This window comes from Mustelus asterias, chromosome 13 (assembly GCF_964213995.1).
Source record: "Mustelus asterias chromosome 13, sMusAst1.hap1.1, whole genome shotgun sequence".
Classification (NCBI taxonomy): domain Eukaryota; kingdom Metazoa; phylum Chordata; class Chondrichthyes; order Carcharhiniformes; family Triakidae; genus Mustelus; species Mustelus asterias.
The window spans coordinates 86,658,944-86,673,495 of NC_135813.1; the positions used below are offsets into that span (position 1 = coordinate 86,658,944).

At 43.4% G+C, this 14,552-nt stretch overlaps 1 protein-coding gene across 1 annotated transcript in view; it reads right to left on the minus strand.

Annotated features, from left to right (window-relative positions):
- The window catches only part of LOC144502291 (uncharacterized), a 50,999-nt gene extending 36,770 nt beyond the window's left edge, over nt 1-14,229 (minus strand). Inside the window, exon 1 of the mRNA XM_078226104.1 lies at nt 14,053-14,229. Within this exon, the coding sequence (XP_078082230.1) occupies nt 14,053-14,229 (177 nt within the window). The remainder of the gene's footprint in view (nt 1-14,052) is intronic.
- Between the last annotated feature and the right edge of the window lie 323 nt (nt 14,230-14,552).

Genomic DNA, 14,552 nt, shown 5'->3' on the forward strand with positions numbered 1-14,552 from the left:
CCACTGTGGTGTGGCTCAGGGAAACAAAGAGAATGTAGATAGAACAGAGCCTTTGGAATAGTGGTAGCATTCCTGCTTTTTGTGTTAGCGAGTACAGGGTTTGAATCCTGCGCCAGTCTATTGAGTTCAGATTGAAGTTCCAACTCTGAACCCTGTGTTAACATCCAATGGGATAACACATCAGATGGAGGTAGGGATGGGCTTCCCCTCTCCCCAACATTGTGTGGGTTGTATCAGCCCATAAAACCCTTCCACCCTAAAGGATTAACCCCCTGTAGCAGCTGGGATAAAGGCGGGTGCAGCCGTAAAAGGAGTATTCACGTCACAATTACAGGTAATATTTGTGCATAATCAGTAATGTAGCATGCGCTCTGTATCAAACCACAATCTTAGGTGTCAACTCTCACATACATTAGTGAAAGAACACATTTTGAAACTATTAACATTTTTCCATACTTAAAAATTTTACAACTACCAGATGTGACAGATGTGCTTGAAAATCTCCTAAAGAACAAAACCCAGCATGTCAACTTTAATCTTCAGTCTTAAAACATACCAGGATTTCTTCAAAGTCCCATTTTAATTTAAACCACTTGTCACCACATTAAAGAGGTTGATTCCAGCAAACAATTTGAACATTCTCTGATCTAGCCAAGATAATAACGAGAACTAGTTATTTTTCTATATTTCCAAAACAAGCTATGTAAACATAAGATCAGTTTGGTCTTCTTCTCATTTTTGAGCAACAGTGCGCCCTTAACAAAAACTCATAAGGACGATGCCACCTCTGGAACGGAGATAATAAATGATGCACTAAGTCCAACTGGCCACAGAGTAAAGGGAAAGGAATAACAGCAAAATCCATGGCCTTTCCATTGGAGGGATCTACCCACCTTCAGTGCCAATCTCACCAAAGTTGGCAAATTCGGGGGCGCTCACCCACAACAATTTACATTACATTGTGCCTGTAACGTAGTTAAACATCCTGAGGTATTTCACAGGAACTTCAACAAGATTTTAACCAGTAGCTACAGAGATAACGGAGGCACTGTTAGTAATCTTCCAAGAAGCCTTAAATTCTGGAAAAGTCCGGGAAGATTGGAAAACTGCTAACACCCTTATTCAAAAAGAGAGGGAGACAAAAACTGGTAACTACAGGCCAGTTAGCTTAACATCTGTCACTGGGAAAATGTTAGAGTCCGTTATAAAGGATGTAATAGCAGAGCATTTAGAAATACATGATATAATCAACCAGAATCAGCCTGGCTTCATGAAGGGGAATTCATACCTGACAAATGTATTAAAATCTTTGAGGTGGTAATGAACAGGATAGATAAAAAGGGAAACCTGTAGATGTAATATACTTGGATTTCCAAAAAGCATTGGTTCCGCACAAAAGGTTGCTTAATAAGATAAGAGCCCATGCTGTTGAGGTTAATTTCTTGGCATGGATAGAGGATTGGCTAACTAATAGAATAAGAGAGTTTCACTGGCTGTCTTGTCTGGAGACAATACACATCTTTTTAGCCTGTCTTGATGCTCTCTCCACTCACGTTGTTTGTTTCTTAAAGACTTGATTAGCTGTAAGTATTCGCATTCCAACCATTATTCATGTAAATTGAGTCTGTCTTTATATGCCCTGTTTGTGAACAGAATTCCCACTCACCTGAAGAAGGGGCTTGGAGCTCCGAAAGCTTGTGTGGCTTTTGCTACCAAATAAATCTGTTGGACTTTAACCTGGTGTTGTTAAACTTCTTAGTCCAACGCCGGCATCTCCACATCATAACTAATAGAAGACAGAGTCAGCTTAGGAGGGGTGTTTTCAGGATGGCAACCTGTAACTAATGGAGTGTCACAGGGAACAGTGCTGGGCCACAATTATTTACAATATATCTTAATGACTTGGTCGAGGGAAGTGAATGTATTGCCAAGTTTACAGATGACACAAAAATAGATGGGAAGGTTAGTGGTGAGGATGACGAGTCTACAGACGGATATAGGGAGGTTAAGTGAGTGGGCAAAAACTTGGCAGATGGAACGTAATGTAGGAAAATGTGAAGTTATGCACTTTGGTAGGAGGAATAAAGGAACTGAATATTATTTAAATGAAAGACTGCAGAAAGCTGCAGCACACAGGGATTTAGGGGTCCTCATGAATAAATCGCAGAAAGCTAGCATGCAGGTTCAGCAGATAATCAGGAAGGCAAATGGAATGTTGGTCTTTATTTCAAAGGGAATGGAGTATAGAAAAGGGAAGTCTTGTTAAAACAATACAAATCACTAGTTACAACACACCTGGACAACTGTGAACAGTTCCTTATCTAAGGAAAAATATACTGGCTTTGGAGGCAGCCCAGAGAAGGTTCACTAGGTTGATCTTGGATATGGAGAGATTGTCTTCTGAGGAGAGTTGAGTTGGTTGAGCCTGTACTCACTGGAGTTTAGAAGAATGAGAGGCGACCTTATTGAGACATAGGATTTTCAGGGGGCTTGACAGGGTAGATGCCGAGAGGTTGTTTCCCCTTGTGGGAGAGTCTAGGACCAGACGGCATAATATCAGAACAATGGCTCACCCATTGAAGATGGAGATGAGGAAGAATTTCTTGTAACAGAGGCTGGTTCAAGGCTGAGAGAGACAGATTTTTAATCAATAAGGGAATTGAGGGTTATGGAGATAAGGCAGGAAAGTGGAGTTGAAAATTATCGAATCAGTCATGATCTCATTGAATGGTGGAATGGGCTGAATGGTCTACATCTGTTCCTACATCTCATGGTCAGATAAACAAGAAGATATTAGGACATGTAATCAAAGAGGCTGGGGGTTTTAGGGAGTGTCAGTGAGAAGCCAGATGTGTAGGAGGCATGTCTCAAAGACTGGAGGATCGTATTAAGCTGCATGTCCCTTCCGCTGTTTGCAATGGGCAAGGTGCAGACCGTACTCAACCAGCCAGTGCTTGCAAAATGCAACAGTGCGTCCAACATTAGATGCGATTCATATACCACATTACTCACTTGCGTCATAGGCAGAATGTCTTTTTGACTTGACAGCAGCATCCTGTAAGTGGCAAATATCACTGCACTAAGCTTAGAATTTTAGGAAGGAAATTCCAGAGCTTAGGGCCGAAGCAGCTGAAGGTAATGACAATGATAGAGCAATTAATATAGATCAGAATTAGTACAAATGCAGCGATATTGCCGAGTTATAGGGTTAGAGAAGGTTACTGGGATAGGGAGGGAATGAGGCTACAGCAGGATTTGAACACAAGAATACGTGTTTTGAAATGGAAGCATTGGCCAATTGAATTGGGCGGCACGGTAGCACAGTGGTTAGCACTGCTGCTTCACAGCTCCAGGGACCTGGCTTCGATTCCTGGCTTGGGTCACTGTCTGTGTGGAGTTTGCACATTCTCCTCGTGTCTGCGTGGGTTTCCTCCGGGTGCTCCGGTTTCCTCCCACAGTCCAAAGATGTGCGGGTTAGGTTGATTGGCCATGCTAAAAATTGTCCCTTAGTGTTCTGAGATGCGTAGGTTAGAGGGATTAGCGGGTAAATATGTAGGGATATGGGGGTAGGGTCTGGGTGGGATTGTGGTCGGTGCAGACTCGATGGGCCAAATGGCCTCCTTCTGCACTGTAGGGTTTCTATGATTCTATGAATTAAACTGGGTATGTCCCTGCACCAATAGGGGTGACTCTCTGGAGCTGTCCAGGAAGCTGAAACAACTGATGGGCCGAGAGCTAAACTAAGGACCAGTAAATCCTCTTGAAATCTGCAAAGCCTTTGCTCCATCCCTCCACAGCCCCTCTTAACTCAAGTGACCTCGAGACAGTGACAACTCTATCAAAAACAAGGCTACGTAGAAACCGCTGGGTATCTGATGAGCCCAGATCATGGGCCTATGTCGTATCCCATCCTCTGTACTCTCTCCAGACTGAATTAGAGGAATGTGCCGGACAACTGCCAGAACTTTAGCCCCATTCCCAGCTGCAAATAGTTCCACTTACTGATACCCAAAAATGGCAGTGAGGATTCTGGTTTGCAACAGTTTTATCAGTGGTTGATTTTTTAATAAAAGTCAACTTTACAGATAAATATGGAAAATTTAAAAAAATATTACAAATAGTTGTTTGCTTTTACAGAAACATCTTGCGCTCATCAGGGCAATCACAAGAATACCGATGTCAGGAGAATCAACACCTTTATACTGGATGAGAAGAGGGTGCTGATTGGTTGACAAGTAGTCTTCGGTAGAGGCGTTGCTATGGAGAATGCACCAGCTGATGCCACGTATTGTTTGAAATTTAAACCAGGCAGCTTGACTCTATTTGGTCAAGACACTGCCCTGTGGAATGAACCAGCGAATGGTTCCACTTATTTTGTTTAGCTGAAACAGGTGCAATTTGTGTGCCTGTTCTTTCTGTCTGTAAAGAACAGGGTCTTTTGTATTAATATCTGTAGTTTCCAGTACACGCCACACTGTGAGCCCGACTAACAATCTTAAATTGGTTGTCAGCATAATTTTTAGCACACTGAGGATTATTTAGGAAATGTCCAATCACAAAATCGCATCTAATGTTGGACGCACTGTTGCATTTTGCAAGCACTGGCTGGTTGAGTACGGTCTGCACGTTGCCCATTGCAAACAGCGGAAGGGACATGCAGCTTAATACGATTATCCAGTCTTTGAGACATGCCTCCTACACATCTGGTTTCATACTGACACAAATTCATAAACCACATTACTCACTTGTGTCATAGTCATCTTTTTGACTTGACAGCAGCATCCTGTAAGTGGCAAATATCACTGCACTAAGCTAACCTAAGAACCAGCAAATCCTCTTGAAATTTGCAAAGTCTTTGCTCCGTCCTTCCTTAGGTGGGCCCAAGAACTCTCAGATAATAGCGCCGGTGTTGATCACTTCCTCTGCTGACCGCCGCCCCTCTTTGTGCCTGTTTCAGCTAAACAAAATAGGTGATGGCTATTCGCTGGTTCATTCCTCAGGGTAATGCTTTGACCAATTAGAGTCAAGTTGCCTGGTTTAAATTTTAAACAATTCTTGGCAGTTAACTGTCAGTCATCTTCAACTGGTGCGTTCTTCAAAGCAACGCCTCTACCAACCAGAGTCCACTTGCCAACCAATCAGCACTCTTATGCAATATAAAGTTGTTGTTTCTCCTGACATTGCTATCTTGCGATTATCCTGATGCGTGCAAGACCAAAAGCTTCGACAATATCAGCAATATTTAAAAAAAACACTTTAAAATTTTTTTACTGCATTTCACACCTCAGTGTCCTGTATCAATTACAAGTGCTTCTTGGGCCAATTTTAACTGGAATTTGCAACTGCACAAACCATGGATTCAATAATGAATCACATGAAAGCTCCCAGAAAGAACTCCCAACATCCAACTGATTAAATAAGTCTAAGGGCAAAGCCAAAATGACTAGAATCAAGTCTCATTTACAGTTGCATGAATACGCTTTGATGCAATCGGTTTCTAACAGAACCTTGGCCTGTGGTAACTGAGTTTAGGAAAGTTAAAGTAAATCTGTGGATCAAAGCAAAGCATTTTCACACCCAGGTCTGCAGTTACTGTACAAACACTCCGCTATAAAGACTCTCTCTGTCTGCAGCACAAGCTTGCAAAGATCAGAGGGGAAAGCAGCAAGTTGAGTAAACGGGCATGTTTCCACAAGGATGACTATAGGTACTTGGACCGTATTCACATGTTGCTAAGTTCATACAGAGCAAATGCAGCATGAATGGCACTATGGTACAACCTTGGCAGCATCAGTGTTATAAAGTTATGTACTCTGGGGCACCAAAGAGGGGATCAGTACGGGCAGCAAAAGCACTCACCTCTGATTCCAGAATTATTATTTGGAGCCGTGCATTGAGTTTACAAAACTGGGCACTCAATCCACTTCTCCACCTTGATACATAGAAACATAGAAAAACTACAGCACAAACAGGCCCTTCGGCCCCACAAGTTGTGCCGAACATATCCCTATCTATTAGGCCTACCTATAACCCTCCATCCTATCAAGTCCCATGTACTCATCCAGGAGTCTCTTAAAAGTCCCTATTGAGTTTGCCTCCACCACCACTGACGGCAGCCGATTCCACTCGCCCACCACCCTCTGTGTGAAAAACTTCCCCTTAACATTTCCCCTGTACCTACCCCCCAGAACCTTAAACCTGTGTCCTCTCGTAGCAGCCATTTCCACCCTGGGAAAAAGCCTCTGAGAGTCCACCGATCTATGCCTCTCAACATCTTATATACCTCTATTAGGTCTCCTCTCATCCTACGTCTCTCCAAGGAGAAAAGACCGAGCTCCCTCAGCCTATCCTCATAAGGCATGCCACTCAATCCAGGCAACATCCTTGTAAATCTCCTCTGCACCCTTTCAATCATTTCCACATCCTTCCTGTAATGAGGTGACCAGAACTGAGCACAGTACTCCCAAGTGGGGTCGGACGAGGGTCTTATATAGCTGCATCATTATCCCTGGACTCCTAAACTCAATCCCTCGATTGATAAAGGCCAGCACACCATACGCCTTCTTAACCACCTCCTCCACCTGCGGGGCCGAGTTTAGAGTCCTATGGACCCGGACCCCAAGGTCCTTCTGATCCTCTACAGTACTAAGAGTCTTTCCCTTAATATTATACTCCTTCATCCCATTTGACCTGCCAAAATGGACCACTGCGCATTTATCTGGGTTGAAGTCCATCTGCCACTTCTCCGCCCAGTCTTGCATCCTATCTATGTCCCTCTGTAACTTCTGACATCCCTCCAGACTATCCACAACCCCACCAACCTTCATGTCGTCGGCAAACTTACCAACCCATCCCTCCACTTCCTCATCCAGCTCATTTATGAAAATGTCAAACAGCAAGGGTCCCAGAACAGATCCCTGGGGCACACCACTGGTGACCGACCTCCATTTAGAAAAAGACCCATCTATACACACTCTCTGCCTCCTTTGGGCAAGTAAGAAGTCTCACAACACCAGGTTAAAGTCCAACAGGTTTATTTGGTAGCAAATACCATAAGCTTTCGGAGCGCTGCCCCTTCGTCAGATGGGGCAAAACTAGCTGTTCTGTCTGGAGACAATACACATCTCTTTAACCTGTGTTTAATGTTCCCTCCAACCACATTATCTGTACCTTTAAGACCTGGCTGGCTGTAGAGATTTGCATTCTAATTAGTATTCTGTAACTTGATTTCTGTGTCTCTGTGCACTGTTGGAGAACAGATTTTCACTCCACCTGATGAAGGGGCAGCGCTCCGAAAGCTTATGGTATTTGCTACCAAATAAACCTGTTGGACTTTAACCTGGTGTTGTGAGACTTCTTACTGTGCTTACCCCAGTCCAACGCCGGCATCTCCACATCCTTTGGGCAAGCCAGTTCTGGATCTGGATCTAGACTCCACACCTTAGTCCATCCAACCCTATCGACACATCTTTGTTCCCTCTCCCAGCTTCTCCTCCAAATGTATTGATGTCCTTCATCTGAACCACTCCCTGTGATAAGGACTTCACCATTCTCTGGGTGAAGAAAGTCCTCCAGAGTTCTCTATTAGATTTAATAGTGACTATCATATATTTACGATCCCTAACTGTGGTCCATCACAAGTGGAAGCTTCTTCTCTACACTTGCCCTTTCAAATCATTTCATAATCTTCAATGCGAGAGTGGGCTACAGAGGAAGAGAGAAACAGGGTGAAGGGGAAGCTTTCACCCTCTGCATTAAGGAGTGAGTTGTTGCAGTGTGAAAGGAGAAGACACAGCAGTTAGATGTCTGATTCAGAAAGGAACAGCTTGGAGCAGGAATGGGAGCGTAGGGTGGGGCAGGACAGGTGGGACAGTAAAGGGAACTGTTGCAGGCTACATTTCATTGAACCAGAGGATAATACAGCACAGAAGGAGGCCATTCAGCCTATCGAGTTTCCACCAGCCCTTTTGAAAGCAATCAAGTTAGTCCTCCTCCCCGGTTCTTTCACCCAATCCTTGCAATTTTCTCTCTCCTTCAAGTATTTATCTAGTTCCATTTATAAAGCTGTTATTGAATCTGTGGCCACCACCCAACAGGCAGTGCATTCCAAATCTTAACCATTCACAACATTTAATAAATGTTTGTCCTCATTTCACCTCTGGTTCTTTTACCAACCCTCTGAAATCTGTCCTCTGGTTATTGACACTTCAGCCCCCAGAAAAGCTTCTCTTTTCTTCTATCTACTCTATCCAAACACCTCAATCAAAACTCCTCTTAGCCTTCAATTCTCTAAGTAAAACAACATCAGCTTCTCCAGTCTCTCTCCATATTGTAGTATAAGGACCTGGCACATCTAGGGTTAACATGAGATTGGGTACCGCCCACAGTGATGTCAGAGAACACATGACCCGTACCAAGGGGTCAGTCTAGTCTTGGACAGAGCCGTGTGCACTAGCAAGAATGGAGACAGCTCCTAGCTTGAATCCTTTACTGTATATGTACATTTTTGATTTAGTATTGTCACATGTATCAGTATACAGTGAAAAGTATTGTTTCTTGCGCGCTATACAGATAAAGCTTACCGTACATTGAGAAGGAAAGGAGAGGGTGCAGAATGTAGTGTTACAGTCATAGCTGAGGTGTAGAGAAAGATCAACATAGTGCGAGATAGGTCCATTCAAAAGTCTGATGGCAGCAGGGAAGCAGCTGTTCTTGAGTCAGTTGGTACATGCCCTCAGACTTTTGTATCTTCTTCCCGACGGAAGAAGGTGGAAGAGAGAATGTCCGGGGTGCGTAGGGTCCTTGATTATGCTGGTTGCTTTTCTGAGGCAGCGGGAAGTGTAGACAGAGTCAATGGATGAGAGGCTGGTTTGCATAGTTCTTGTAGATAATAAATAAATACAATTAACTTACTCATGACTACAAGGCCTTCATCAAGACCTACCAAGTTGTATCCAACACCCTCCAACACACAACTGTAAGCCCTCATTTGTGGAATTATTTGAGCAAATCTCATCTGTACTCTCTAGGAGGGATTGTGATGCCCAGAACTGGACACAATACAAAACACTAGTTCAGTCCCAATGGGGGTAAAGTTTGCTATTGCCCCCTTTGGGGGCCCTCCCCCCAGCAACACAAATCTCCCATCTAAATGGGAAAAGAAAGAAAAAGGCAGAAAGAAAAGCAAAAATAAGATGGGAAGAAAGGAGATAATGAAAGAGATGAAAGTGGGAGTGGGAGATGAGAGACAGAAATGAACAGTGACACAGATTTCTGCATGAAATATAATGCAGATTCACATTAACTTGTGAAACCTCCCTCAGTCACAAAGCTTTCAGTTAATCAACACCATCCCGAGGAACCCTGTAGAAAAGATCAGCTATATTGTCAAACATAACTTCGGAGTGAGTTACATCAGAAACTATTGCACTGTTTGCAAAGGTTGATCTATCAACGTCTGAACAATGAACCAGATTTAAATCCCACGGATTAAAACCTCCTTCCACTGCTTGAAGGGAAAATACTTCTCTAAGGAAAGGGGGTTCCTTACTTTAGGAAGACATTCAGTGGGAAGGGAGGATGGGGAAAATGCAGAATATAACTTCCCCCAAACAGGCATTCTCGTAGTCTTTGATTTGATTTGCTTTATTATTGTCACATGTATTAACATACAGTGAAAAGTATTGTTTCTTGCGCGCTGTACAGACAGAGCATACCGTTCATAGAGAAGGAAACGAGAGAGTGCAGAATGTAGTGTTACAGTCAAAGCTAGGGTGTAGAGAAAGATCAACTTAATGCAAGGTAAGTCTGATGGCAGCAGGGAAGAAGCTGTTCTTGAGTCGGATGGTACGTGACCTCAGACTTTCGTATCTTTTTCCCGACGGAATAATGTCAATGTCAGGAGGGATAGATATATGGAGAACCTCCATGTTAAATCGACCCAGATTGGTAGGGGGGTGTGTGCAGAGCAGGGGGAGGCGGGGGGGGGGGGGGTGGTTTAGGATCCAGGGATTTTGCCCTGCTCCTGTTGCCAATTTTGGTGCTAATAACATAAACGAAAAGGCTTTTTTGCAAGAGTTCGAGTGCAAAGAAGAGAGCAGAAATAAATCAGATTAAAAATCGATCGGTGTCAAGTTAAAGAGAAATGAGGAATGTGCAATTATATAGCACCTTCCACAACTGCAGGCTGGTCGAAAGAGCTTTACAGCGAGTGAGGTCCTTCTGAAATGTAGTCACTCTGGTAAAGTAGGAAATGTGGCAACCAATTTGTGCACAGCAAGATCCCACGAACAGCAGTCTGACAATAACCAAATAATCTGTTTGCAATTTTGGCAGTGGGGTAAATATTGGTCAGAACAGCTGGGAGAGTGTAAATAAAAAATAGAAAATACTGGAAACATTCATGAGATCTGGCAACATCTGCAGAAAGAGAAACAGTTATATAATTTCAGGTTTTTCATCTGACTTTGGAAAAGTTAGAAATGAAAGGGGAGCCGATTGTTAAAAAAAGGAAGTCGGGGGAGATTAAATGACGAAAAGGATCAGTGGTGCAAGGCCAAAGGAAGTGGTGCCGGGCAAGGAATAAAATACGTGTCTGGAGGAGGTGTGAATGGAAGAATAATGAACAGACACCGTCCAAATGCAAAGAAAGACAAACGAGTCAAACCAATACTTGTAAAGAGAAAGGAAATAAAATGGGGGCAGAGATTGCCGTCTGAAAATCGCGCGACACAATGCTGAGTCTGAAAATGCTGGTCCAAAGATCCAGGCCTTTCTCAGCGAGCTTGTGCTGAGCTTCACTGGAACACTGCACAAGGTCAATCTCAGAGTGGGAGCAAGGTGAATAATTAAAATGACCGGCAGCTGGAAAGGCAGGGTTATGCTTGCAGACTGAATGGAGGTGTTCCAAAAAGCAGTCACCCAGTCTGCCTTTTGCCTCCCCAATGTAGACCGCCTTGTGAGTAGCGATTACAGTAGACTACATTGAAAGTGCGTGTAATCATTAATTCACTTGGAAGGAGTGCTTGGGGCCTTGGACATCAAAAAAGGAGGCCAGCAGACAGGTGTTACAACTCTTCTTCCCTCCTGGAAAAGGTTCTGTGGGAAAGGAATGAGCTGATTGAGGAATGGAACAGGGTATTGCAGATGGAACAGTTCTTTCAGAATGCTGATTGAGGGAGGAGAGGGGAAGGATGTTTTTGATGGTGAGATTCTTAGTCTCCTGACACAGCAAAAAGTTTGTGCAACACCATAAACCTGCTTACCTCCGCGAAAACAGTAATTCATTCAGGCCTTAGTTGTCTTAATTGCCACTATGCCACCAGCTGGGTTGGTGACATAGTGATCTTGTTCAGATCAAATGTTCAGCACTAATGCTCTGGGGACCTGGGTTCAGTTCCCACCACGGGTGGAATTTAAATTCAATGAATAAAATCTGGAATTGAGAAATTAGTCTCAGTAATAGTAACCATGAAACTATCATCGATTGTTGTAAAAACTGAAGTTATGCTACAGGGCACTAGTGAGGTCAAACTTGGAGAGCTGTTTACCTTACTAGTCACCATGTTTAAGGAAAGATGGAAGTGCATTGAAAGTGGTTCATGGAAGGTTTAGAAACAGGAGTAGACCATTCAGCCCGTCAAGCCAGCTCCACTATTCAATGTGACCATGGTTTATTGGACACTTCAATGTCTTTTACACCCACTAGCCCCATAAACCTGTACATGATTGTTAATCCGAAATCTATCAATCTCTACCTTAAACATACACAATGATTGAGCTTCCACAGTCCTCTGGGGTAGAGAATTCCAAAGATTCACAACCCTCTTGTGATAAAGGTAACATTCCATTAGTCTTCTAATAGCTTGCTGCACCTGCATGTTAGCTTCAGTGACTTATGGACAAGGACACCCAGGTCCCTCTGTAGATCTACACTTTCTAATTTCTTACCATTTGGGAAATAATCGTTACTAGACCAATACCTGGAATGGGTAGGTTTGTCTTAGAAGGAAATGATGGACAGGCCAGGCTTGTACCTGCTGGAGTTTAGAAGAGTAAGAAGCAACTTGATTGAAAAAACAAGATCCTGAGAGGTGTTGACAGGGTGGACGTGAAGAGGATGTTTCCTCTTGTGGGGGAATCTAGAACTACGGAGTCACTGTTTAAAAATAAAGGACTGTCCATTTAAAATGGCGATGAGTTTTTACACTGAGTGGAGCTCTCTTCCTGAAAAGGCGGCGGAAGTAGAGTCTTGGAATATTTTTCAGGCAGAGGTGGAAAGATTCTTGGTACGTAAGGGGGCAATAGATTATCGAGGGGGTAGGCAGGATACAGATTTAAGATTATTACGAGATCAGCCACAATCTTATTAAATGGTGGGGCAGGCTCAAAAGGGCTGAATGGCCTCCTTCTGCTCCTTGTTCGTAAACCCACGGATGGGAAATTTGCGCGGAGTCAGGAACACATCTAAGGAGAGAGCCTGACGTTTCTCCAGCACCGCACTCACACCCCCTATCCCAGCTCCAGTTCCAAACTGCCTCCAAGGGCTGGGAAAATTCAGGCCATAGTCACCAACATCGACCCATCAACCGGAGCTTTCGAGATTGAGATTAATAGATTTTTTTTTGTGAGGTAACAGAAACGACGAATGTGGAGCAAAAGGTAGATAAATAGAGTTAAGTTACAGATCAACCATGATCTAAATGAACGGCAAAGCAGCCTCCAGGGGCAGAATGACCTCCTCCTGTTCCTATAAATACACAATTCCTAAATACAAATTTAGAAATGCCAACTGCAGAAAGACTTAGAAAGTATTTTTTGAAATTAACCTGTAGACGACAGCCTTCAGCAGAGATTTAGTCCAGAATGTCTCTGCACACCTTAATAATGATTAATAAGGTGTCAAAAATGCAATACAGAAGAAGCCAAAACTGCAGAAGGAATTTCAAAACAATTGCCTCAGCAAATTGTTAATGCTGCTATCCATTTGAAATTTATTTCAGAATGAACATTCCTTCCATGATTTCCTTCTCTCAGTGTTGGCCTCACCTCCAGTTTCCTCTTGTGCATCAGGTCAGAGCAAAGTGCTTCCCTATCAGCGAATGTTAATTTTCACAACAAAATGGCTCTAACCATACATTTAAAATTTCCATCCAAGCAAAAATTAATGCAGTAACACAAATGCTCATAAGGGGATCAGGGGTTGTGGGGAAAAGGCAGGAGAGAATGGGGATGAGAAAAATATCAACCCTGATTGACTGGCAGAGCAGACTCGATGGGCCGACTGGCCTAATTCTGCTCCTATGTCTTATGGCTGACCATCCCAGACCTTGCGTCCGGTCTGACCACCCTGTGTTAATCCCATGACTGTAACACTAGTGCTAGCTAGGATTCTCAGACACACTAAATTGGAGTCAAGGCTTTGGAAGAGGAAAGCAGGGCAGGGTGGTGGAGCCTTATGTTTCAGGGGCTGGACATCCTTTCTTAAACTGATGGGTTGAAGATATCGATGGAGGTGTCAAGGAGATCACATCTGAGTGTGAAACATTCTCACCTTCTTCCCCATCCCGCTCAAATACACAAAACTTATAAATGTTCAATTGACTTCTCAATTGTAAAGCAGAAATGCTATTTTTAGAAAATAAATGATATTATATTTGAATAGAATACTGAATAAGGCAGTTGCCATTTATACAGACAGTGTCAGAAGAGAGATATGTCCCAGTATAGAAATTTTATGCAAATAAGCTTTATGAGAAGACTGTAACACAAAGGACATTTAAATTTAGGTTAAATGCAGCATTGCTGTATATAATTAATTGTGCACCATCTTATACATAGCTCAACTAATTGGCTTGCTGTGCTGGAGTATTACTGGGTATTTTAGATTATGCATTGTTAACTGGCACTTCAACAGACTCTCAGGATAGAATTAGATTGGGAAACGGAATGCAACAGAGTTCACTTTCACCAGCTTCTTCCAATTTCTCACCAACTCAGTGGAACTTCCCTCACAGTCAGGTCATCTCTACTTCATCAGCCCCACACTGTTACATCTGGAGTGCAGCAAGGGTCTCCCTTTGGCTTCCTCTCCCCTCTCCTGATCCACTTGGTGTCATTATCCAAAATCACACTAGCAGGTTCCACAGATATGCTGAAGACACCCAGCTGGACCTCTCCACCATCTCCCTCAAACCGCTCACTGCCTGTGCAATGTCGGACTATATCCATCACCTATTTCGTCCAATTAAATATCGGCCTTCCCAAAGTCATTGGCCGAAACCCCACCATTCCGGGGCAGGCAAGGTTCCCAGAATGGAAATCTCCTTGGCCTCAGGCGGGATTTTACGATCTTGCCCAAGCGAGGCCGTAACGATTGTCTTTGTTTCACATCATAACTGCTGTTCCCTCCCTGGCACGTCTCAGGCAGGGAGGGAACAGGCCGTGAAGCTTATATATTTTGAAAAATCTAGATTGACCCTATATTTCCAGCACTGCTTAACCCTGTTTAAATGGCTATGTTAATCAATGCTGTATATCATACATTTTGCTGA